The sequence below is a fragment of the Arvicanthis niloticus genome, chromosome 6 (assembly GCF_011762505.2).
Source record: "Arvicanthis niloticus isolate mArvNil1 chromosome 6, mArvNil1.pat.X, whole genome shotgun sequence".
NCBI lineage: Eukaryota > Metazoa > Chordata > Mammalia > Rodentia > Muridae > Arvicanthis > Arvicanthis niloticus.
In genome coordinates this window covers 37,618,819-37,646,100 of record NC_047663.1, presented here as the reverse complement: position 1 = coordinate 37,646,100, position 27,282 = coordinate 37,618,819, and the positions used below count along the sequence as shown (strand labels likewise).

Genomic DNA, 27,282 nt, shown 5'->3' with positions numbered 1-27,282 from the left:
TCAGCACAGTCCCAAAATACAAATGGCAAAATTAACAATGGAGAAAAGAAACGTGGTGCAGAAATAGACACAGTGGTGGATGTCTGTGACCCCATCACAGGGGAGGTGGAGGGACAAGGATGGAGAGAGAACTGGAGACCACTAAAGTTACAAAGTGAGCTGCTGCCTCAAAGAAAAGTTAAGGATGAAGCAGAGGGGCTAGGGAGACGGCTCAGTGCTCAAGCTCCTGATCAAGCTCACACTGCTCTTGTAGAGGAGCTGAGCTTGGTCCCCAACACCCACACAATGGGGCACAACCATCTGTAACTCCAGTTCCAGAGGATCTGAGGCCCTCTTCTGGCCTTTGTGGGCACTGCATGCACATGGTGCATAGACATACATGCAGACAAATAGCCATACGAAGAAAAAGTAAAAGTAAAATTTTTTTAAAAGGAAGAGGGAAGGAAAAGTCATTTAACAATAGCAAGTCTGGACCTGGAGCAATAGTTTAACCTACTGCTGAAAACCAACATCCAACCCTGGAAAAGGAACAGAAAGCACAAAGCAAATGGAATGCAGGAGAAAAGTAGTCATGACTGGAAGAAAATGGTCCAAATAGAGGAAAATCTACAAGGCCAAGGGTCAGCTCTTTAAAAAAGCGCCACACCAGACAAACTTCCAAAATTAGGAATGAGAAACTGGAGAGATAGCTTATCTGTTAAGAACAGTGGGTCCTCTTCCAGAAGTCCCAGTACCTGCTTGCAGCTCACAACCATCTATAACTGAAGTCTGGTGGGATCCGGTTCCCTCCTCTGGTGTCTAGACATGCTGACAATTACCCATATGCATAAAATACAGAAGCAAATAAAATTAGAGAGATGGGGGATCAGCGTTCACACAGCAAGGACTGTAAGTCAGACAGCTTTCTAGGAAGACAGATACTGACAGCTCAGTTCTAAAGAGAAGCATCAGGCTCTCATCATAGGAGGGATAAGGGCAACACCTGGTTCCCATTAGCCAGTATACCAAAATTTTGCTGGTACCAAAGCCACAGTAAGCTCTGGTCCATCATGAACACAGATGCAAAACCTTGGCAGCCTGACATGGTGGTGCAACTCTTTGATCCCAGGGCTCAGGAGGCAGAAGCAGGCAAATCTCTGTGAGTTTGAGGCTGGCCCACATCACCCAGGGCCAGATGGTGAGTCCTAGTCTCAAACAATACGAAAATCTTAGTAAATATGAGCAAACAGTCCAGTAATGTTATTTTTTTTCCAAAGGTATACCCCATAGTTAGTTGCCATTTGTCCCAGGAGTACAAGATCAGTTTAACAGCCAAGATACACATATCAATTAAGGGTAGAATATAGTGTCAGCAAGTATATTTGGAAACCCAGCACCAACCCACATCACAAATTGTCAACAAATTGAGACTGGCCTCATCCAGAGAAAGTGAGTCTATGTGGAAACCTCGTGCGTGGAGAGCTGATGATGCTTGGAGATGAAGGAAGGCCAGGCTCTCTCTCTCCCCACTCACTAGGCTGCTGGAGGCTGAGGAGGATCGTGAAAAACACTTAGAAATCTGGTTGTGCCAGGCTATGGTGGCTCACACCAATAATCTCAGCACTTAGAAGCTGAAGTGAAGGGACTGTTGCAAGTTCACCACCTACTTGCAGGCCAGCCTGGGCTATACAGTGAGATCTTGTTTCAAACAAAACGATTACAAAATAAGTAAGGTTCTCACTTGTGTCTCGATGCTAGTGAAAAGAACCCAAAAGTTGAACTTAACAGTTTCATTGCAGCACCAAAACCAGATACTTAATAATTTCACAAAAGGACCAAGATTTATATACAAGAAGTTATAAACAGTGCTTAGAGAAACACACTATCAACAAAAGAAGAGAGGGTCTACATTTGTGAATCAGTCTTGGGGTTAAGATGGCAATTCTCCCACACTGATCTGTAAAGTCGGTGCAGTCCCCATTGAAATAGCAGTGAATGCTATTTGGTTTTTATTATATTTTCAAACACGGGCCCTACTGTGTTACCCACATGGGCCTCAAACCCTTGGGCTCAAGCAGTCCTAAGCCCCAGCCTCACAGAAAAGGTATGAGTACCTATGCCCAGCTCAGCCGGCATGGAGAGCTCCATAGAAATCAACAAATTTGGTGCCAGGGGATGTAACTCAGTTTGGTAAAGAAATTGCCTGCATGCATGAAGCTCTGGATTTGATCCCTGGTATAAACCAGGAGTTCTGTGAGCTTTAGACCAACCTAGACTACCTGAGACCTTGTCCCAAAACAGAATTAACAAATTTATCCTAAAATCTTATGGATTTAAATACAAGGGACCAAACAGCCAGACAATTCTAATAAATATTTATAGGACTTAATGCTGACTGATTTCAAAACAGGTAAAATATAAAACAACATATATAATTATATATTGTTTTATATAATTAATCTTATACTTATGGTCAATTAATTTTGGACAAGAACTGTATTCTCAGATTTCCATACCAGGACCAAAGACAAGCAGTACACATACAGGTAAGATCTAGCCAAGTTAGCCCAGCAAGCAGGAGACTCAGGTGGAAGGTTCCTGGGCTCCTGGCCAGTCTGGGCTACACAGTAGTACAACCTTGTCTCAAAAACCAACCAACCAAATAACTGAGAGAGCTCTAATTTCTGAGAGTATCCTTGTGTTTGTGACTTTGGGTTAGACAAAGCCTTCTTAAATGTGATAACAAAGCTACAGAAAAAAAGAAATCAGTTGTTTGTTTTTTTTAAACTCAGGTTTTACTATGTAGACATGGCTGTCTTGGAACAATATGGACCAGGGTAACTTCAAACTGAGAGAGATCCACCTGCCTCTGCCTCCTGGGGGCTGGGCTCAAAGGAATGCACCACCACATCTGGCTCAGATTTTATCAAAATTTGTGCTTCAAAAGACGTATCTTATTAAAAAAAAGCAAAATAAGCCAACCATTTTTCTAATGAAGGACTCACATTCAAAACGTACAAGGAATCAACACAGTAAGACGAGCCCATTAAAAATGGGCAAAAGGCACAAAAATGCGACACTAGATGGATAGATGGATGGCTAACGAAGATCTGAGTGGAGGCCCCAAGTCAGGCGTCAGGGAAGTGCTCGGAAGCTCTGCTGAGAGTCCTCACTAGGACAGCTGCAGACAGAGGACAGCCCAGAGCATTGGCTGGCTGTGGGGAAGCATGCCACTGTGGGGAGGCTTGGTCAGTCTGTAAGCCGAGAACCACGAAGTTACCTATACCTTACAGTAGCCAGCAATGCCCTGCCTACCCAAGAGAAATGAAAACATGGCCCATGAAGCCTGTGACTGTGCTCTTCAGCCTTATACACCCTGTCTACGTAGCTGAGGGGACACACAAAATGTGGTATTGGACATACAGTGTTGTAGAAGAGACTGCAAAACACCTGCATGGGAGGCTGAAGGGAGCCTGACTGGAGTTGCTGTTGTCTGACCTTTTTTATTAAACCATCCAGGAATGGTGCCTGCAGCTGTAGTTAGTAAGGTATCCCTGGGCCCAGGGCCAGGAAGCACTGTTCATCAGAATGGAGGATGAAAGCACCCTAAGCACTGACAGCATCACACCACAGCCTTACTGAGAACCACTGAACTAGATGTTTACAGTGGCTGGGTTTCCACGGGGACCAGGAAACGGCTCAGCAGTTAAGCTCTGGCTCTCCTTCCAGAGGACCTGGGTTCAAATCCTAGCAATCAGATAGTGGTCATCAGTGACTCCAGTACCCTCCTCTTCCTTCCCAGGCACAAGGCATGTAAAAAGTGCAGACACACAGGCAATAACAATCCCACATGCAGAAGAAAAGATAAAATCCTATCCCCCCCCCCCCAAAAAAAACGGTGGATATTGAGCTATATAATCATACCTCAATAACAAAGCTACAAAGTGCCTAAGTAGCCAGCAAGGGGCAGGGGTGACAAGGGTGTCACGCACTGGCATCCAGACTCTTCAGGTACACCTGCCCCAGCTGACCTCTCAGATCACCGCTTTCCTCTTTTCTATTGGTTCCCACTCCTCAGCAGCAGGGTTGCACCCCTCAGCTGCTGTCTCAGGGTCCTCTAGGAAAGCTTCTAAGGGAGGGGCCCAGCTGCCCATCCTCTTCCAAAAGAGGAACACCAGGCACTGGCTCCTTTAACAGCAAATTGGAGTGCAAAATGAAACCTTTTAGGGTCAAAGCACACAGCAACTGTCTTCATTCTTACTGTTTTCTCTCTCTAAGTCTTCTAGGGCTGGCCGCTGTGAACTTGGCTCAGCTTAACTACATGTGGTGGTGGTGGAGGTGGCAGTGGTGGGGGTGTGGCTCCAGGTGAGCAGCCCTGACACAGAGCTCACAGCACCCAGGCATCCTTTGTGACCCTCCAGGCCATATCCTTGCCCTCCCCACAGGCCCAGACTGGAATTACTCAACTCCCAAGCAGCACCCCAGGGTGTGACCTCTACTGTGCAGACAGGGGCCCTCAAGGAGTTCCTACAAGGCATTGCAGTTGGGGGGTGAAGACGGCTCATTCCTAACCCTCAACACAGCTGCACTGGCTCAAGCCACATGAGGGTGTGCACAGCCCCCTGGGTGGGGACTCTGGTCACCAAGCTCTGTGCTCAAAGCATCGTGGACCAAACATCCCTTCCCTTCCATGCAGGCTCATGGGCTCCACCCTGGATATCAGCCAGTAGCAACTGCCCTCCTGACTATGACTGAGCTCTCTGGCTGCAGGTTCTCCTTCCAAGGTTTATGCTGTCCCCAAGCCGATTCCCAGGTCACTTACAGGCAGAGAGGCAATGGGGTGGAGACTTCTCAGGCCATCCACACTACCCTACAGTTATCTGCATATTAAACTACCAGGAACAGCACTGCCTTCAAAGGGAGAGGATCAAATGCTGTCATCTTTTAATTTAATCCTTTTGTTGTGTCGGAGGGTCTTAAGAGGGATGAGAGAGATCCAAATAAAAATGGAAACAAACTATATCTTTGTGGCTGTTATGTTTTAGCCGGTTTTTTCTCAATTTGGGCCATAAAATAGGTCAGCTCCATTACTGATCAGCCTTCCCACAAATATTTAAAACAAATTGAATTGCACACCCAATACCCATCACAATTACACCAGGCACAATAACTAAATTAGCAATTCAACAAAATAATTGGAAATGCGATTCTCTATTCCACCAGTCTCCCTCGAGGCTTTAGCCGATCTATGGGGGAAAACTCAGCTTTCCTAATTCTGCAGCTAATTAGAGGCACACTTGTAAATGAAGTTGTTTGTCTTGAAGTTGAAATTCTCTTCTGGGGGTGGGGGGGAGGCAAGGGAAGACTACAAGTCCTCACTGTGGAAGGAGTGTATGAACCCAGAGCTTCACAGAACAGAAGCCCGGCTTCCGGTGAGCAGTCCGGTCTGCAATTAATAAAGCGTCAGCATTTCACTATCATGGAAATGTAATGAACTTCAGAAGGGCCAGCCTGGCATTCAACTTTGTAAATAAAGAGGCATGCGTGCTTATCGTCCTCACAATAGCCCGGCACCACAAGGACTGTCAGAACCAAGATGACACAGTAGCCCTCAGTGACAGAGCCCACAGTGACTGACTGCTAGCTCCCCCGACCTCCACTTGGGACCGAAAACCAAAGGTTTATCCCAAAAGGAATGTAGGGTACACTCCTCTCTGCATGGACCCTCCTGGCCATCGGAAGCCAAGGCAGGACCTCCTGGACAGAGCAGAAATCCCCATGGCCTACTTGCCCAGGCCACTTCAAGAAGCAATCTCAAGGCTTAGGCTGTCCTTGGCCCCGTTTTGCTCCTCCTGGAAGAGTTCTGTCTAATTATATAACAGAAACTAGGGCTTACATCTGTCCCCTCTCACCCTCCTCCTCCTCCAGGATTGAGATGTGACCTTAAAATAGTCTCTACGGGGCTCCAGAGGCATGAGGGGCCAACCACAGGACATCCTGCCCTGTAGGAGATTCTCTCTCTCTCTCTCTCTCTCTCTCTCTCACACACACACACACACACACACACACACACACACACACACACACCCTGGGCCTCCTGGGAGCAAAGCTTTCCAAGGCAGGTGCCTTACAGAATCCTGGGAGAACATTGCCACTTATAGGTGGGAGTGCAGAGAGCCCCGTTCCTGCTAAGGCTCCGATAAGTGGATTCAGAATCCCCTGCCCCTTTCTCCTTATCTTCTCAAACAATACCAGCCCAGAGTTATCACACTCAAAAGTGTTCCCTATTAGGCTTCCACGGGGCTCTTAAACCCAAGTGCAGCACGCTCCAACTTGAAAAGACACAGGAGTCAAACTGGAAAATAATTGTGTGGCTTCAGGGATTCTGTCCCAGCCTAATCCCTCAGGAGAGGCTTGCCCTCCTGCAAGCACCCATGGCAGCACTTTTGCTTACTGCAGATCCTAGGGCTGAGACTTGACACTTCCACGTCTCTGTCTCGAAGGGCCTGTGAGCTCAGCCTGTGGAGTCTGGCACAGGTGTGTGACTTGCAGGCCCATCTGCCCCAGGACAGCTGGAGCTCTGGCTTGCCTGTCAACTCACAAAAAGATGGTGAGTAGTTATACAAGGCTAAACTGTCCTGCAGCCTTAGGTAGCCCCACTAAGTGCCCAAAAGCTACTCCCAGCTAGCAACTCTGCAAGATGAAAGGACCAGAACCAATGTTACCCTAGAAAGTTCCATTAGATAGCTAGGGTCTACATGCACCTAGTCACTCCCAGAATCAGAACACCTCTTAGGCTCCCCAGACATCACCACAGGAAAGAGGAGGGCCCACGACTGGACATCACCACAGGACTGGCAGGCCTGGAGCTGCCTGGACCTCTCTGTGGAAAGCACCTAGAGAACTGAGTTAATTGCTCTGATCTCCTATCAGCACCACCCGCATGCTAATGCACCTGCCCTCCTGCAGGCTCTCTGGCCAAGGAGGAAGCATCCAGAACACCAAAGCCAAATCTTCCGCAAAGTGAGCCATACCTGAAAATGGGTTCAGGGTCAGGCTTCCAGGAGCAGCAGCAGATGTGACAGTGACAGGGAATGCTGGGATTGTGGGGACACCTGCCAGAACACAACTCTATAGGCCTCAGTCAGAGCCCACCCCACAGTGGGTAGGTAAACAGCTGAGAGCAGAGCCAGAAGCAATATCCTAAAGATGTCCTATGATCTTCCGAAGGCAGCCACTGCCCAATAAAGACCCTAAAAAATAGGGCTGGCTGACCCAGCACTGCCAAGGACCCTAGTCTAATTCACTTCTCCAACTGAAAAAGAAAGATTTTATTTATATTTGTTTGATTGCATATATGTGTGTGTGTGTGTGTGTGTGTGTTTGTTTGGCCTTCATGTATGTCTGTGTGCCACATATGTACCTGGTGACAACAGAGTCCAGAAGAGGGTATCTGATCCCCTAGGACTGGAGTCACAGATGGTTGTGAGTCACCATGTGGTTGTTGGGAACTGAACCCAGGTTCTTTGGAATAGCAGTCAGTGCTCTTCAACTCTGAGCCATCTCCAGCTCCAAGATTTTTTTAAGTGTGTGTGTGTGTGTGTGTGTGTGTGTGTGTGTGTGTGTGTCTGTTTTTCTGACTGTCTGTCTGTGTCTGTGTCGAAGTTTTCTTTGGCATCTAGAAGAGGGGTTTAGATCCCCTGGAGCTGAAGTGACAGGCAGCTGTGACCCAGGTGCTGGGAACTGAACTCGGGTCGTCTATAAGAGCACTACATGTCCCTAACCATTGAGTAATCTCTGCAACCCTTGGTCTACAGAAAGTGTCACAGACTGTGGTTCATCCTCACGTTACTGACAGAAACCCTGAGTCTGATTTCCACCTGTCTGTCCTCCATCCATAGCACTGTGCTATGTGTCCTGTCTCTAAAGTCCTGACGACCTCACCATTTCCCTGACTCAGCAAGGACAAATGCTCAGTAGTCAGGGAGCAGAAGACTAAGTTCTTCTCCCTGCCGCTCTAAGGGGAAGCTGGGCGCCAGGGAGCTTTGTGTCATGGTCAGGCTGTCTCTTGGCCTTCTACTTTCTGTTACTGATTTTGAATTGGCTTTTCTTCCCTCTCCATATTCTGTTAAATTTTCTTTCTTAGGAATTAAGCATCCTTGACCTCAACAAATGAACTCTGAGAACCCCCGAGCCAGGGGAAATAAAGGCACGAACTGCTCAGGAATGTAAATGTTGCTAAAATGACCCTTCCAGAGACCCACAGGGCATCGGGAAATCTATAGCCACACATTGAAACAGACGTTAGATAAGGCAGCTGGCCGCTTACTGCAGCCTCCCCGCAAAAGGCACAGGTAATGAAGGCTTCGTCAATAGAGCTGTCGGACAAATTGAATATACACAAATCGCAGGCTGATATGGATCCCTGGACTGAAGAGAATTAGTTAATGAACTTACCAAATGACAGGCAGTTTTTTTTTTTTTTTTTTTTCTTTTAATGTTATGAAGGAGAATGGAAGAAAAGAGAAAATGTGATTGGAACACTTAAAAACAAAAGGTCCGGTTCACGCACCACTCAGTACCTAGCCTGTCGCCAACACAAGCACAGCGTCAGCCTCAACCTGAACAGCAAGAGCTGTTGGGAAATTCAGCCAGCGAGGTTTGGACTAAGCAAACCACAAGAAAGGCAACTCAGTGTCCCAACGTCCAGATCAGCAGTACATGCCCCGCCCCCCCCCAAGCCTGCAGCCCCAGGCTCCTCCCACTCCTAGCCTCCTCTCTTGACTGAGTCTGGCCCAGAGGACATTTGGGTTTCCTCTCCCTCTCCCCCTCCACTCCCCCTCCCCCTCCCCGTCCCTCTCCCTCCCCTTCTTTCTCCCTCCCCTCCTCTCTCTCTTTCTCCTCTCCTTCTCCCTCTCCCTCTTCCCCTCCCCTCCCCCTTCCTCTCTCTCACTCCTCCTCTCCCATCTTTTGAGGATCCTGCTATACCCTTCTGGCCTTAAAACTTGTGGCAACTCTCCTGCCTTTGCCTCCAAAATTCTGGAGTTATAGGCACACACTATCACATCGGCTCTGTCTTGGAGATTATGAATGGTATTATATGACATGGAAGGGCAGAATCCTTGTCACCTGAGTTTGTCACCATTGGAGAAACCTTAGAGAAGCAGCATCCACGTCCTCGATGGCCAAACTAGTTCCCCACACAGAGGGTCCCTCCACATCCTCACCGCACGTACCTTCTCCTCTTTCATATTCTTCTGAACAGAGCAGGTGGCATCTCACTATGGTCTTTTGTTTTGTGGGTTTTATTATTTTAATCTTTGTTACTGTGAACACACAGTCCCAAGGGTGTGCAAGCATGACACAGCATGTACATGGCAAGTGAAAGTCGTGGTCAGAGGACAGAAGCTCGCTTATTTTCTGTGTATCCCAGGCTAGCTGGCCTAGAAGTGTCTGAACATTCTCCTGTCTCATCCTGGGTCCCTGTAGGAGTTCTGGGCTCGCAGAGCATCTCCCAACACACTTTTATTTTTTAAGCTAGGGTCTTGCTGTTTTCCTGGAACTCTCTCTATATAGCCGCTAACTTCCAATTTGTAGTGGTCTCTTGCCTTTATGCTAGGATTAGGCCTTTGCCACCATCTCTGGTTATGTGGTTTTGTTTGTTTGTTTTTGTTTTCTTTTGAGACAAGAGTCTTTCTATGTGGTCTAGGGTGGCCACAAACACCCAGGAATCCTCCTGTCTCAGCCTCACAGGTGCTGTGATTACAGGAACGCATCACTGCAGTTTTTGATGTGGCTTGCATTTCCCTGATTAATATTGAATCTTTTTCATATATGCCTTTTTTTGACAGATATACTTGTTATAAATAGTCCACAGAGATTAAAAGAATATACTGCCTTTTCCCCCTTGGAACTGGAAATTGAACTTAGGGCCTTGTAGGCACTAACCACATTGATTATTTATTGTTTTTATGTCTTTGCACGTGTGTGCACGTGCATGCACACGTAGATGCTCACAGAGACAAGACAGGGCATCATATCCGCTGTAGTTATAGGCAGTCATGAGCTGCTTGTGGTGGAGCTGGGAACCAAACTCTGGCCCCTGTGTACTCTTTTTTGTTGTTGTTTAAAATTAAACTTTGTGTGCTTTGCCTCTAGATATACCTGTGCATCACATACAGGTCAGGTACTAAGAAGTCAGAAGAGGGCATCAGATTCTCTAGAACTAGAGTTACTGTTGTGAGCCTCTATGTGGGGTGCAGTGTGGAGACACATGTAGACATGTAGTCTACAAACATGTTCAAGGAGGATCTGGAGAATCCACTGTTCCAAAAGGAACCACTAGTGAGTGGGTCCAACTTGATGTGCATACAAACACAGACACCAGCTGCTCCAGGACATGCAGAATGTGTGGCCACGGATTGTCACTGGGGTTCCTGTGTGTTTTGTGGCATTGCATGGTGTGAGGTGGTACACGTGGCCATGTAGGTGCATGGTTTCTATGGGTTTTTTATTGCTAGAGACTGAGTTTCATGCATGCTGGGCACACACCCTACCCATGAGCTGCACCCCAGCCCCAAAGATTTGGTTTTATTGTCTTTCAAAGTAAAAATATTTTTTTTTTTTAAAGATAGGGTTTTCTTGTGTAGCCTTGGCTATCCAGAAATTTGATCTGTAGACCAGGCTAGCCTTGAAAACAGAGAGATCAGCCTGGCTCTGCCTCCCAAGTGCTGGGATTAAAGGAATGTACTACCATTGGCCAGCTGCAAATGAAAAAAATTTAAACAATCCAGTAAAAAAAAAAAAATCAAATATTGGACGTGGGAGCAGCTCAGAGGTGGATCAGTGTCTAGCATGCTCAGAGTCCTGGGTTTGCATCCCAGGGCACAAACTCTTCCACACTACCATCATCCCCACGGAGGGTCATGGTTTATTGGAGAAGAGTAGCCTACCCATGGAAAGACAAAGCTCTCCACTAAATCTAACAATAATAATTATTTTTCCCCTTCCCTTCTCCCTCTCGCTATGAATGGTTGTGAACCACCACACGATTGCTGGGATATGAACTCATGACCTCCCGAAGAGCAGTCTATGCTCTTAACCGCTAAGCCATCTCACAAGCCCCTAACAATAATTATTAATTATAATAACATATAGTCATCACCACTGAATCTGTCTAGACCAGACTAGCCTTAAACTTGCAATTCCTCTGCCTCAGGCCTGTGCCACCCTATAAAGCTAGAGCCGTTACTTTTGGATAATGACAAATATCTTATTATTTTTTTTAACCTAAAAATAAGGCAAGAAGCTGGCCCTACCTCTTTGTGTGTTTGACAACACCATGTTCTTCTGAGCTGTCTGTGATGCCACCTTGTGCTGGCCAGATGTTGCATCTGCCTCTGGTGAGCAGTTACTGCCTCACCATCCTGCTGGAGAGCGAAGGACAAGGACTTGAGTGTGATGTGTAGGCTGGGCAAAAGGCCACTCCAGTCACCACTGCAGAGGGCTCAGGACAGGAACTCTCGATAACTTCTCAACTCATTTGAAAGTCAGCATCAGCTACCAAATGTAAAGTATTAGTTTTATTAAAATGCAAATCTATCAACTAATCCATCTTTCTAGAAGCAGCAGAATTGCAGGATTCATGTCAATTAAAATAGTTTCCAATTTATTCCTGGCTGGAGGGAGGGTGGTCTTCTGCATTTTAAAATGCACATCTTCCTTTTAGTAGGAATTCTCTTCCCCTCCTTTCATTTCTCCTGCCTGTAACACATTTTAGTTAACTTGCTGGGCTCCAGATACTTTGAGTTACCTGTTCAAGCCTCCCTCCTCAGGTGACCTGTCTTTTCTGGGTCTCATTGGCCTCCCAGATGCTCCCACGCTCATCACCACACTGTCCTTTGAGCATCCGTTCTGCCCCTGGGATGGGACCGTCTGGGATGTTTCGTATTTTTAGGTGAACATTTGGGAAGGTGTGTGTGGGACTCACTGGTTTCTGCTGACTTGTCTTCTGAATGACTAGGGACAGTGTTAACTGAAGCATCTCCATGACTGTCAAACCTAAGAGGTAGCTTGGGCTCGATGTGCTGAGGCACAATGAGGAAGAGATGGAGAGCTCTGGTCTCTAGTAGCCCTCAACTGGAAAATTCCATAGTGGTACCCATGGCCCCAACACAACAGATTCCTGGACAAGAAGCATTGTTACTGAGTTTTAACAAAACACTATCAAGATCTGACTTTAATAATGTCTGGTTTTGAGTTAAACCTACACCCAGCTGTCTGCAGCTGTTATCTCCTCTCTCATCCCATTGCTCTTTATGAAAAACTGGAGCAAAGGAGCAGAGTATGCTGGTCTGGGATGTCTATGCCTCGCATGTAGGATAATCTGATGCATATTGACCACAGAACGCCAATAAATCCCCCTTATGGGGATTTAATTTCCAGCTTTTGACCTTTGGATGAAAAACAAGTGTACCACCTCCTCCTGCTGGATTACACCAGCTAAGGAGGGCCTGGGGAGTCTTTCTTTTGAGACAAGGCCTTTCTAAAAAGCCCTGGCTGTCCTGGAACTCACTTTGTAGATCCACCTGTCTCTGCTGGAAGGAATCGGGGTTAGCTCCTAGCCCATCTGTGGGCTGTGGTCTTGCCAAGTTTTTTCCTCATCTACCCAGAGCAGTATAGGTATGTCTTTCATAGATTTAACAATTAGAATTTTGCTTTCGGAGCTAGAGATGGAACTGGGGGCCTCAGCATGCTGGGTAAGTGCTCTACCAATAAGCTACACCCTCTGCCCCAAAATCCTAACTGTATGTATTCATGGTCTGAAGGACGACATTCTAGATGTGCACAGCATGAAGTGTCTTTTAACAGATCCAGTACCATGCTCATCACTTTTTTATGGTGAGACATCTGGAATTTATTCCCTATATTATTCTGGTCCTCAAAGCTCACTCCTCCAGCCTAGACACCCCATGGCCAGCAACTCCCCATCCTCCTCCATTCTCTCCCAGCTGCTGGTAGCCACACCTTCCTCTTCACTTGGGAGTTTAACTGTTTCCGACTTTGCTTACAAGGGAGATTCTTGTCTTTCTGTTCTGGGCTTATCCGTGCTGTCACTAAGGACAGACTCCTTTCTTGGCTTAAGGCTGAATAGAATTCCTCTGTGCACTCATACCCTATTTCTCCATTCATCCATTTTTAGAACAAACATCCATTCTGAAAACAGATGTCTCAAAATAAGACATATAACTGGCCAAGAAGTTCACAAGAGAACGGGGACATCACTGATATGGAGGAGTTCACAAGAGGATGGGGATATCACTGATAAAGAGGAGTGCAAATTAAAACTGCACGGAAGTGTCACCTAGTGAAATGGCTTTTACCAAATTAAAACCACACCGAGGCATCGCCTGGTGAAATGGCTTTACAAATGTAAGTCATGACAGATGTTGGCAAAACAGTATGGTGAGCCCTTCAACACTATCTGGGAACAAAAGTTAGAGTGAGCATTACAGAGGACAGTGTGCAGGCCCTCCAAACCCCGGAAAAGAGCTGGAGAGCAGAGCATGTGTTCAGAGCCTGTTAGGTCCTGGGTACCCAGCACTGTGCAGGCATGTGCGCGCATACACACGCACGCGCACACACACACACACACACACACACACACACACACACACACACACACGGGAGGGAAGGCAGGTTGGCCTGCCACAGCAGCCCCATGCTCTGAAAGTACCAAAGGGACTGGAGATCAGCAGGTGAAGGTCAGCTGATGAAAGCCGCCATTAACTCACAACAGTCCAGATGTGGAAACAACCTGAGTGTGTATTCAGAGATGAATGGACAAGAACTGCCGTTTTACAGTGTATGAGACTATAACTAGAAAAATACAAATCCTTTTAGCAATTTAACTCTAAATCACCTCCTGTAGCTTAAGAACTCACAGTGATGACAATGATAACAGATTAAAAAAAAAGATTTATTGTTGTTTTGATCATTTATTGGAAGTAGCAGGTGGGTCCTGTGCTAGGTTGGGCGTGAGAGGATGTGGCTGTCACTCCCCATGGTCTGCGTCAGGACAGTTGAGCTGGCCGAAAAGAGATCGATATAACTCGGTCCTAGGAAATAAAGCAAACTGGTTAACACACTGCTTAACTTTTCAAGGTTAAAAAGGAACCAAGAAGCTGGGAAATACCTTCATCTGTTTCTTCAATTGAAAACACAGTCATGTAATTAAGAACCACATCTCGGAGCACTTATTCACAAATACAAGGGAAGGAAGAAACCCAGAAACAGCCAATCACATAGTGAAATATGTAAATAGTCCAGTGTGGCTGGATACCCTGTCTCCAGGGAATGAGTTCTCTATAAGTTTGCCCTTTACAGACGGGCTCTTCAAGTAAGAAAACAAGATTGAATATTTTAATAGGATATATGAGACTGGCAAGAGCGAGAGGATTCAATCAGACATGGGATGTAGGGGATATAATTTAGTTTTCATACATTTTCTGGGACTTGGCAGTACTTGAAAAACAATGGAAATGACCCAGGCAACAAGATCCCAATTACGATCATGTGTGCAGAGCTTTAGAGCAGAGCCAGGCTCCTCCCCTCCCCCACACCCTCTGCTCTAATCTCAGTCTGAGAAATAATTTAATTGGCTAATTTATTTTTAAAGTTGGATTTTAAAAATTAACACTACGGGGATGAGGAGGTGGCTCACTGGGTAAAATGCTACACAAGTCTGAGTTCAGATACCCAGTGCCCATGAAAAGCTAAATGTACCCATGTATTCAATAACCTCAGTGTTGGGGGGTGACAATGGAAACAGGAGTGTCACTGGGGTTTGGGGCTTGCTGGAGAGCTAGACTAGCCAGGAAAAACGTGCATCCTAGGTTTAGGAAGAGGAAGGTGCCTGGCATCCTCCTGAGACCGCGGTATGAACCTGGATACAGAAGTGTGCACAAGTACAGGATTCATAAAGCACATAGCAATGAAATAAAACGAGTCATGGGGTGGGATGCGGTGGGGACTTTCCTTAGGAACTGTCTACTGTGTGTCCTGAGACAGGGCTTCTCTGGCTGTGGCTGGCTGGCCAGTGTACTCTAGGGTCCTCCTGGCTCCACCTCCCCAGTGCTGGTTCTAAGTCTGTGCCCTTACCTGGCTTTTTGTGAGTACAGAGATCAAACACAGGCCCTTTTTGTACATCAAGTGCTTTATCAGCTGCCCCCCCTCCCCCCCCCCCGGCACACTGTATTTTTAAGGTCTTATGATTTTTGGCATTGGCTTCATATGCTGGATCCTGCTGCCTCTGTCCTTTGAGTGCTGGGATTACAGGGGTGCACCACTATGCCCAACTCTACAGTGGAATTTGGACATTAAAAACACAATGATGGAGGCTGGAGAGATGGTTTGGGGGCTAAGAGCACAGGCTGTTCTTCAAAAAACAAAACAAAACAGCCAGGGTTTGTTTTCCTGCAGCCACACCAGGCAGCTCACAGCCACCTGTGAGTCCAGGGATCTGATGCCCTCCTCAGGCATAAACTCACATATACATAATAAAAATAAAATGTCTCTTTTAGAAATACAGCAAATAATCACTACGGCTTCCATTGCTGTTATATCTACATGACACACTTAACTCAGCCTAGGAAATGGTAAAGGGCTGAGTCGGGTGGGGAGCCACCTTGTCAGGAGAACAAGGCTCTAGAACACATTCTCCTGTGGATGGGAAGCAGAGCTGCTCACAGAGGCTCACAGTCCCAACAGGCCAGACCCACAAGACGAGAGTCCCTGAGATCCAGAGGATAGCCCTGGGGCCACACCTGAGGCAAGGGTCCACATCCCAGAGGAATACCACAGATTGACACCTTCAGATCTAGCCCTTAGCCTGCTATCTCCTTAAGAACATGGGTTTCTGAAGGTGTTCTTGCTGTCCAAGGACTCCTAGCAGCCACCCTGATGTGGCAGAAGCCATCTTTGCAACTGCTCTTGATTTGTCTTGGTCTAATGGGGTTCAATTTGGCTTTAACTTGTGGCCTCCCTGCCTCTGCCATCAGTGTTGGGATCACGGGCCAGTGCCATGACGGTGGCTCAGCTTTTCAGCACTCATCCTGCTGTAGCTATGGAGTAAGAGACACTAACATGGGAACCCCAGCTCTTAGGACAAGTCGAAGCAACGGCAGGCAGGGAGGGAAAAACCATGAATGGAAGAAGCCAGCGCTGACACGTGGGTACCAATGCACAGACCAAGAAACTGTGGACAGAAAACAACAGAGGGACTTTAACTGTCTCACAGGCATTTTGTAGTAAAAACAGTTTGCTGGAAGTCTCACCCTAAACTGCCAGCCAGCCCTGACCCCACACACTCCCAATGTTTCCCTAGCTCCAAGTATCTGCCCAGATGCAGATGGACACCACAGCCCCCGCTCCGGCTCCCAGCCGCCCACCTCCACTCCTCACTCTGCAGCCTATTTCCCAGCACTGACTCCTTAGCCGTCTCAACCGACAAAATTAAACGAGAGAGCTGCCGTGACGAAAAAGAACAGCCTGACTTCAAGGTGGTGCTGGCTGAGGAGAGATGCAGGGCATGGCGCTGCTTCAATCTTCCTAGCCTCGCCCTGCTGGCCTGCACCAAAACCATCATTGCCCCCAAGCAAATGGTTCCACTCTGCTTCACAACGGCGGCACAGTGCATGGGCCAAAGACAGCAGTCACTGTCCACTGAGGGCTTACACGTCAGGAGCAGAGAGAAATGCTGAACCTGTATTTTAAGAGAACATCATTTCACACTCAGTGCGCAAAACTGGCAGACATATGCAGCTGCTTGTAGCAAAGTAACCTGAGAAACTGACTCACTTCTGTTCTTAAAATATAATAGAGAGGGAGACAGGTTGATGAAGAAAGGATGATCCAATGTAAACATCTGCAAGCAAAGCCAGCCCTCTGTCAGGGAACACAGGGTGATTCCCTGTCCCCTTCCCATGCCTTCCACTCCGGCTCTAGAGACACCCAGTAGAATTCCTCCTGGAGATCCCAGAGCACAGGGAGGGTCAGGCCCTTCGGTGCCTAGAGCAGTACTCACCCCTAAAACACCCTCAGGGCTCCAGTTCCACTGACCCTTGAACACAGTAAATGACTGTGGCAAAGCCAGAGCCCAGCCCTGCATAAGTTGCCATGTAATATATTCTGGGGTGGCATTTTTATTTATTTGGTTTATTATTGTATATTCATGCCTGGTCACATGTGGAGGTCAGAGGACAACTTGTGAGAGTTGAAAAGACACCAGAAGTGAGACAGCAGATTCGGCCACCCTGACCCTCTAGTCCCCCAGTGTATATGGAGCATTTTGATGCTGTCCTTGTGGAGTGTCTGTCCCCTCTAGTCCTTCAGTGTACGTGGAGCACTGCGATGCTGTTCCTGTAAGACTGCACAGTGAACTTGGTGAGCTATTGTTTAAAATCAGACTCCTGCTCCTGATCACATCACGAGTAAAGACGAAGATCTAAGGTCTGAAATGCCTCCCTGCCTCATCCCCACACCCTTGCTCTCAATGGCTGGTGGCAATGTCCACGTAAAACACATATGAATGCTGAAATGACACAGAATGGGCCACGGAGTAATTACTGAGACTTGGACCCAGGATTGAAGGGTCAATGGCAGGAGCTTTTCCTTGAATTAAAATTTAACTCACCCTTTATTACATGTACAAAAGCAAGTAATGAGCATGAACATTTTTATTTCTTTTAAACTGTCATTTAGGCTGCAGAGGGGATAATTACCCATCTCTAGTGTAGTAAGGTTTTATAACCCTTAGTGAAGCATTTTCTAATTTAATATTTTTACTATATTGCCATAAACCCTGTTTCTGGGAAAAAATGATCATGCAGTAGCAGCCATTTTCCATAAAGACAGAGTGTATGTGCATGTGTGTCTTACTGAGTGTGTGTTCTAAAGACCCTCAGGGCAGTGAGACAAGCAAACAGCACTGGTGGGCGAGGACTTACATGGCCTTTAGTGTATGGTACACTCCATGTGTGCAGTCATAGGACTGCAGCACACATCATTGTCTTTCATGCTATTTGGGCAAATAGTAGAACGCAGCTTATTAAACCTGCAGATGGCCTGTGTGGGGCTTTCAATTTGCTAGGTCAGTAGCTTGCGGCATCCGGGTCTGAATTCTCCTTTCTGCTCTCTGGGAGACAATGCTCCTCCTCCCCAACCCTCACATGCCGTACCTAGCTGCTCCTGTGGGCAGCATAAAGAACACAGCTGACCCACACATCCCCAGAAAAACCTGCTCACCATCTAAAACTACATTAAGGTCTCTATAAGTGAGAGCCTTATGTCTTATGTCCAAATGCACTCTCCAACAAAGTAGTCTGAGTCAGGGCACAGTGTGAGTCAGGCACAGTGGCAGATGCCTGTGATCTCACAGGAGGCTGGGGTAAGTGGATCCCAAGTTCAAGGCCAGCCTGGGCTATAGAGCCTGTCTAAAATAGGAAAGAAGCTAGGAAGGGGAAGGGGAAGGGGAAGGGGAAGGGGAAGGGGAAGGGGAAGAAGGGGAAGGGGAAGAAGGGGAAGGGGAAGAAGGGGAAGGGGAAGAAGGGGAAGGGGAAGAAGGGGAAGGGGAGGAAGGGGAAGGGGAGGAAGGGGAAGGGGAGGAAGGGGAAGGGGAGGAAGGGGAAGGGGAGGAAGGGGAAGGGGAGGAAGGGGAAGGGGAAGAAGGGGAAGGGGAGGAAAGGGAAGAAGGGGAAGGGGAGGAAGGGGAAGAAGGGGAAGGGGAGGAAGGGGAAGGGGAGGAAGGGGAAGGGAAGAGGGAAGGGGAAGAAGGGGAAGGGGAAGAAGGGAAGGGGAAGAAGGGGAAGGGAGAAGGGAAGGGAGAAGGGGAGGAAGGGAAGGGGAGGAAGGGGAGGAAGGGTAAGGGGAGGAAGGGGAAGGGGAGGAAGGGTAAGGGGAGGAAGGGTAAGGGGAGGAAGGGTAAGGGGAGGAAGGGGAAGGGGAGGAAGGGGAAGGGGAGGAAGGGGAAGGGGAGGAAGGGGAAGGGGAGGAAGGGGAAGGGGAGGAAGGGGAAGTGGAGGAAGGGGAAGGGGAGGAAGGGGAAGGGGATGAAGGGTAAGGGGAGGAAGGGGAAGGGTAGGAAGGGGAAGGGGAAGGGGGGAGGGAAGGAGGAAAAAGAGAAAGACAGTTCCGAGTCTATCTACACAACTGCCTTAAAGTAATATGAAAGTTGTTCCCTTGTGTAGTCTCAGGGCCAGACAACCCTAGATACCCACAGCACACTTGGAAAGCACCCTGCCCACCTTTCCTCTTTGCACACTGCAGACCCTACATTACACACACTACACACTACCGTGTGGCAGCCTGTAACCCTCTACATGCATTTAAGAAGCAGGGACAGTGATAGCACACACAGGCAGAAGACCAACAATTTCAATGCCACCAGTGTCATGATGAGCAAAGTCCAGATCAAGTTTAAAACCTTGTAAGAAGGCTCTAAGTAGACAGGGTGGGGACTGCTTGTGTAGACAAGCACTATGCCTACAGTACCCTGACCACTGACCACACCTTTCATTTTTGTGTTCTGAAAACAATTTACTTAGTACTTTTGGAAGCTTATAAACATGTACAGACAGGGATAATCCTTGGCCTCAAATACAGCACACAGTATGATAAACTAGTAAGTGTTTGAATGCCAGCCTGAGCTTCACTAGCTACCGTTGAGGATTACAAAGACACAGCAAGAGGCTGGAGAGCCAGGTTGGCTGTTAGGAGACAATCCAACCTTAGTATCCAGTGCGCGCTTTGGGTGGTTCACAACTGCCTATAAGCCCAGCTTCAGCGAATCTTACACTCTCGCTGGCCTCTGCAGGTGCCTGCACTCACAGGTGTGGATTCACATTTTTATTTATTTCATACACATTTTAAAATCCTAAAAAATAAAAACAAAAAACAAAAAAGATACCAGGGAATATTAGAAGTCAGATTAGAAAGGTGACCACGATCAGTCACATGTCCAAACAACTATTTCACCTAAGAGAGACCCACAGGGACTAGACTCTGCCATTCTATGACTAAGCCACTGACCCTTGTCCCCAGAGCTAGGACAGAAGCAAGGTGGATGGCTGTGGCCCATGGCAGGCTGACCAGCTCCTCAGCTCTCTCCACTGCCTCTGCAAATCTTCCTGGCAATCTGCTGAACAACCCAAGGCCTCCAATTTGCCTCTCCAGGTACAGCCTTCAGACCTTCTGTGCCAATCCCAGCATTGTGTCAATTACAGCATTGCTGGTATAGTCCAGATACGTTATTCAGGACAGAGGGCTGCATCAGCACATTGGACTCTCAGGCAAGTGCTATAACACATCCTGGGCTAGCCTCCTACCTTCTGAACATGGAGATCAGAGTTCCACTCTCTTCTGCTCTATCAATAGGCTCCGGCATTCTAAATCCTACTGGGAGGTGCTTTCTAATTAACACCTGGCATGAACCAATGGAACTAAATAAAGGATCCCCTTCCAGTAAATCGCCTGCATTCTATCAGAAAGCAGAGGGCAACGGATATGCACAGCTTCTTCTTCTTTTCTAGAGATACAAAAAAAAAAAAAAAAAAAAAATCAAGAGACTTCTGACTGCTGTCTTAAATATCCAAACAGGAAAAGCAAGCCCAGCAGTAGGAGCTATAATGGTATACAAGGGCTGCAACCTGTTGTCAAAGCTAGTTCCCATCTTGGCCTGAGAAAATGGCAGCTTCTTCAGCAGCGAGACTACTGCATTCTCCATAAATGCTTTCTAGAACACAAAGCGGTGTCTCCTTCACACAGGTATGAGGAACAACTGGCCATCTTGACACCTCACAGTTGGCTCTCAACAACACAACTCACAGGGCAGAAAGCTTATGTATGACTCCTTTGTATAGCTAAGGATGTCAATAGAGAGTCTCCTTTTCTCCTACTAACAAAAGTGGCTCAAAGACTTTCTTTCTGATCTCCTCAGGTTTCACACCAAGCCAAACCCAAACCAGAAATCAAGGCATACAGACACAGATACATATACCCACGCACCTTAAAACAAAGGGAATAGCAAAAAGAATGGGGCAGCCTCCCACAGAAGACCAACTTCTGTGTGTCTTTTTTCCCCTTAAAAAAATCCTGAGAACTATTTGATGGGATCAAGCTAGCAAAATACTAACTGACCCAGAGAATCTCTTTAGTATCACTAATCATCAGGGTCTGGATACAAAAAATGATCCCAGACAGCAAACTGCAGATGTGTCAATTCACCACAAGGTGGCAGTATATGACTCATTTCAAAGGGGCCCAGGAGCCCATAAATTACCCGGGCAGTCTGCACTCATCAGCATCCTCCCAGAGCTTGAAGGATACTTGAGGCTATTCCAATGTGCTCCTTCAGTCAGGTCAGAACTGGGTCCTTCAAACCCCTGCAGACGCCTTTGGCCCCACAGCTCTAAATTACAGCTGGTGACACGGCCTCTGGCCCGTCACCTAAAGATCAGACAGACTCAAGATTTATAAATGTTTAAAGAAGCAGGTTCAGGCCCCAAACAAAGGACCTGAAAAGGTGGGGAAAGGAGAGGAGGGAGGAGGGACAAGGTGGAAATTTGTAAAGGCTTTCTCCTTACATGTCAGTTATAAATTCATTCCACATTATCAAAGACAAAAAATACTCAAGACTTCTACTGTTCCTTCCACCAGCTTGAAGTCTTTCATATCCTTTTAAAGAAAAATAATTTACCTTACTAGATTTGTTGTGGTGGGGGTGTCTTCAGACAAAAAGAGACCTGCTACTTGCTGCTCCTGTGTGTTAATATTCCACATTCCTGGGATGACTTCTACTTTCACAGTTTGACTGTTTTATAACAGATTTGATGTGAGAGAAGACAAATGGCCTCACGAAGAAAAGACGACAAATCTCCTCACTGTTTTTTATCAGGGTCTTCTCTTATTTTTATTTATTTTTATTCTGGAGCTGGGCACGGGGCACTCTGCCTTGCTGGAGATGTTTAATATTAACGTCAGGCCACCATGATCCTGGCAACAGAGTTGGCCGTTGTTCTGTTTATGGTTTCATGACTTTGGCTTCAGGAAGGTGAAGCTCCTGTCCAAACAGCTGCCCCTTCGATGGCTCCTATGAGAAGCCAGAGACGCTTCACTATTTAGATGTGACTCACTTCCTTAGTAGCGGGGAAGGTGAAGCTGGTGCCCAGGCACACTGGCATTCACACTAGGGTGTTCACACCAGTGCTGGGGCCCAAGGCACAGGATACAGTTCTCACTCAACTGAACCTCAACTTCTAAGGGGTGGGAACATGTAGAAACTGGCCAGGAAGTTCATGTCAGCCAGAGAGTCTGGAATGGACACGCTGTTTTTCCCTTTGGATGAGCCGTGATGCTGCTGTCATGATGCCCAGGGTCCACTTGGCCAGGCTCCATGAATCAACGTCTTGCTTTGCCCATCTCTTGGTTCCTCTTCTGCCCTCCAGTCTCAGCCTGCCTCTTGCATCTGGATAACTTACTTGCCATCATTCTCATGTCTCTTCTGTAGGAAGGATACTCACAGTCTCCAGAGTCACTAACCTGGATAGAAACAACTGCATTCCTCCTTGCCATGCAAAGCTGTTCCATTAACTGAACCTATCTTTCTGTTTACAGTAGCCAAACTACAACTCATTATGTAGTTCAGACTGGCCTTTACTATAAGTTCACCGAGTTTACAGCGGTTTTCCTGCCTCAGCCTCTGTAATACTACTGATATTACGGGCATAAGCTGCCATGCCCGGATCTATAACTATCTGTACAATAATACAGGTAGAGCTTGAAAGATGTAAAATGCTGCTTCATGTTTTTATTTTCCTAAAGCATCCCTCAAAGAACTTCTTCTCCATAAACCAGGTTTGAGCAGAGTCTGTGCTAGAATCCCTCCTGTCAGAACACACCAAAGAACCCTCCAGCCTAAAGCATGCTGTCTTCCCACTCCAGCTGGACCAACCAGTCCTGCAGTCACTGACGTTCTGGCCTCAGCAGGTTTTATGACTAGCTTTAGGGAGCTTACTGCTAAATGTAGGATGAGGAATTTTCATGTCTTCCCTTGGAAGTCGGTGTGTCTTGCTGGCTTGCATAACTGTATCTTCTCCTGCAGGATCGAGCTGCAGGAGAGGCCGACGGCTGCCATGTGTGTGTATGAGAAAATGTGTATTGATTTCTCCTTTCTTATAAAAGAGCACAAAGCATTGAAGAACAATTGCTCGTCTTTGCAGCATCTCACACTCCACACAAAGGCCCAGCCCCCACTGCCTATGAAGCAGACAGGAGAACTGCCCAGGACAGCACTATGGCCCCATCTAGACCCTGCCTAGCCAGCCTCTGTTCAAGCCATTTCTCTTCCTGGCTGGTATTCTTCATCTATATTGGAGAAGAAAGAACCTTCAGCCTTATTTACCTTTTAAGTGGTGGTGCCCAGAGGGTAAAACGAGTTAATGTTTATAAAGTATTCTGCTTCCCAGAGGAAAGCCATGGATAGAACACAAGGTGAGGCTGTGGCTCATTCAGGGCCTCATCCCAGGAGTGCTTAGTGATACCTTCCTGGACATGGATGGCCCTTTTCTTATGTTTTTTTGTCATGTCAACATAAAAATAACAGGAGCTGACCAGGTTTATTATGCCTTCAGTGATACACAAACAAATGCATTCTACTGTTTTCTTTTTACATGAGAATTCTAAAAGCTTTTACTAGTCATCAGAGCCTATTTCTACAATAACCAGCAGTCTGTAGGAGGCCACCAGAACACCCAACCTGGTATTAGAAACCGCAGCCAAGATGGTCAAGAGAAAAACCAACAGAAGGATACAAAATTCAAGAAGTAGCAGAAAAACTAGTGGTTTTGGATCTTTCCCCTAAGTTCATTCATCCGAGTAAAAATGACTCAAACACCCTCTAAACAAAGGCTGGGCGTCAGAGATCCCCAGTAGTGTACCCCTCATCTTGGAACATTTTTTTCCCGCTGTGGCTATAAGCTATGAATAACATGGCCAGGTGGCTGTGCAATGTTCTAGAATGGGGACATATTTAGAAAGTGACATGGTGGTGGACCGTGTGAGATACAGACGTGTAAGGTGCTGTAGGAGAAGAGAAGCGTGAGCTGAAGGAGTCAGTCAGACTCAAGAGGTTTCTATGGAGTCCATCTTATAGGGCTGTTCTCAAAACTCAGGTTACTGGCCCTGTGCACAGAACTGTGAGAGCAGGTGTCACAGGTATTAGGAAGAAAGCTATACTACCTTTGAGCTGATACAAAGAGAGGAATGTGTATGCCTAGGAAAAGCAACAAGGGCACACACAGATTGTGACAACACAAACTTCATTTATTTAAATAATATCTAAAAACAGTCCTCCCTAGAAACAAACATGGAAAAGGGCACTTTATTTCATTCTAAAAATCAAAACAAAGCAAAGGTAAACAAAGAGAATGGCCTGTCTTCACTAAGGTACACAGAGAGCCACCTCAGAGCCACACCACAGATGAGCACGAGGACACACTCAATCACACTCACACTCAGGAATCCCAGGCAAGCCCTCTGACTTGGAGAGTGCTGACAGAGACTCGGAAGGCCTTAAATGGTTGTCTTGCAAATGCTATCTGTGTTACAAAAATGCTTTTAGAATAGGCAGAATACAACAAGGACCAATACCACTGTTGTGGGCTAAGGCCTTGACTACAGCACGAGCACAGCTGTTCTCTTACACTAGGAGTCAACGCTCTTACCAGGAAAGAACCTCTAGTTACCTGCGGTCCTGAACTGCACTAGACACCAAGAGAAGGGTCAGCATGACAATGGGTTCAGAGAGAAAGAGCTGCCACTTAGAAGGGCTGAGGAAAGGCAAATGGCTAGATCTCAGGTGACTGAACATCCCCATAGGGAAGGACAGTGCAGGGTGTGGGAGTGTGCTCTAGAGGCAGTCCCACACTAGATGACACCATGCTACTTCAATAGGTGCCGAGGAAATAGGAGTGCAGGCAAGCAGTTTATTCTACAGGGAAGGAAGAATGGGTTGCTTCCAGGGAATCAAGGAAGGTGAGCATGGAGCTGTGCAGAGTGATGCAGCCTCTGTGACAGTCACAAGGGAAGGTCACACGAGGGAGATGGGACAGCACTGAACAACATGGTGTATTAACCAAAGCTCTGACTACATGAACAGAAGTCAGAGGGAACTTCAGGATGTGGGAACAGCTTCTGTAATGGAAGGAGGGAAGATGCCAAACACAAACACAGCAGTGGAAATTCCCACAATAAAAAAGCCTTGTAATGAATTTTGTTACTGCATGCTACACAACAACAACAAACCCACCAAGGGCACCAAAATGTTTACAATACAAAGTTTTTTTTTTTAAAAAAGATCCAGATATGTATGTACTTGTCTACATAAAATAATTCTTTGTAAAAGACAAGAGCAGAGCTATTAAGACGGCTCAGCTGGTAAAGGCACCTGGCTCAGACCTGATGACCTGAACTTGGTTTCTGGAATCCACATGCTAGACGGAAAGAACCAACTCGCATAAGTTGTCCTCTGACCTCCATATATACCAGGATGTGTGAATGAATACACACAAAACAAAATCAATGTTAAGAAAGAAAGAGAGAAAGAAAAAGCAGGTGCTAGATGAACTTGTCTGTGCTCTGCATTTTCCACTTTTACTGAAGAGGAACTGGCACTCTAAGGACGGGGACAAAGTGACAGGTCCTCATGCAAGCAGAACTGTGGGAGCAAATGGACAGCATGTGAGGGACTGGAGTTGAAGCTTATTAGGTGGTCTAGGCCCTTTGCAGCAGCACCAGACAGAATAACCACAGGGCAGGTTTGGGAAATTCAGTGATTCATACCAAAATGCAAAAAGCCAGTGAGCAAAGCTTTCCTATATAGAAAATGTCCCTTTACAGAAGAGAAAAGATTTACTCTAGGCAAGCTAAAACTTTCTTTTGGTTGAAAGACTGCATTATTCCCACAAACTCTCCAGAAGCAGCAGCAGGGGTCAGCAACTACACTCTGGGACACTCTAGTTCACAGCTTTTAACCTGAGCAAGTTATTTACTCCCTAACCATTCCACTACCTTCTGATGAAGGCTGGTGCAAGTCTGACGAGGTGCTCAGTGAGTGGAAGGACACTGTCCCTCACTGCCATCCACTGTTGATCACAACGGGGTGGAGATGACCGTGTCCCTCACTGCCATTTCCCTGCTAATCAGAACCAGGTGGAAAAACCAGAGCAAATAAGGGCATCACGGAGAAATAAAATGATCTACACATCTTAGCAATCTGATGTCAGCTGCGGATCTCAGGGGAAACTTCAGTAATACGTGTGAATGGCCGATCAAGAGAAAGGGTGAAAGCTTATCACATACTTGCAAACTACTTTAGCTGTGGTTAAAGCAGCATCTGTCAGATGCTACATTTAAAATCTCATTATAATTTTAAAACAAATCCTTAAGAAAAAAAATCTAGAACCACTTTAAATAAACATGCAATACCCTTTGGGGGGAAGAGAGAATTTTAAATTATGAGGAAATACTGAGAATCTGGCTGCAAAAATGAAAACCACAGCCACAAAGCCAGACTTTGAAGGATTTCTCTACTTGCGGCCTCAGTCCAATTCAGAAGATGCAGCTCTACCATGCTCTCCTGCTTGGAACCAACTTCAATTTGACAGTTCAAATTCTCTAGTGTGAGAGGCCAACAGCACCAAACAGGAAAAACAAAGACACAACCGTAATGTTTTATTTTCAACCCAGGTTTGAGTTTGGACCAAGTCTTAGGCTTGAACTTGACAGTGTTCCTTTGTCCTCTCTGCTGTGGCTCTCTTGTCTGTGCAGGGCACCATCTTTAATGATGATCTATGGGGATCCTTTCCCCTCAGTACTGCTGGGGGAGGTCAGACACGTGGCAACACTCTCCTGAGTATCAACAAGTGAATTATAAACTATGTCAATCCGAGTTAATGCAAAGCTGTAATCCTCTTTAACAGAGATCAAATCACTGCCGTGAGTTATGTTTGCTCTGCAATCTGATAAGGAAGAGAAGGAGCGGCTAATAAAAGAGTAATGGGAGCCCTTAATGATGCTGGTAAAAGGTAGCGCCAGTTAGAGCAGGGCTCTTGTTCTGCTGATTAGATCAATGTTGCATATCTGCCCAGACTTGTTTCACCTGTCAGAATAACCTGTGTCTTCTTAGGAGATAAGAAACCTCAGAGAAAACATCTGTATTTTAACCATTCTTGCCTAAAGTTCTTACCCAAC

At 46.6% G+C, this 27,282-nt stretch overlaps 1 protein-coding gene across 2 annotated transcripts in view; it reads right to left on the bottom strand.

Moving 5' to 3' along the window:
- Nucleotides 1–13,938: 13,938 nt before the first annotated feature.
- Aatf (apoptosis antagonizing transcription factor) overlaps nt 13,939–27,282 on the bottom strand; it is a 94,843-nt gene continuing 81,499 nt past the window's right edge. For both annotated transcript variants that reach the window (XM_034507988.2, XM_034507990.2), the window contains one exon: nt 13,939–14,096. In XM_034507988.2, coding sequence (XP_034363879.1) covers nt 14,033–14,096 — 64 coding nt within the window. In that variant the 3' untranslated portion in view covers nt 13,939–14,032. The remainder of the gene's footprint in view (nt 14,097–27,282) is intronic.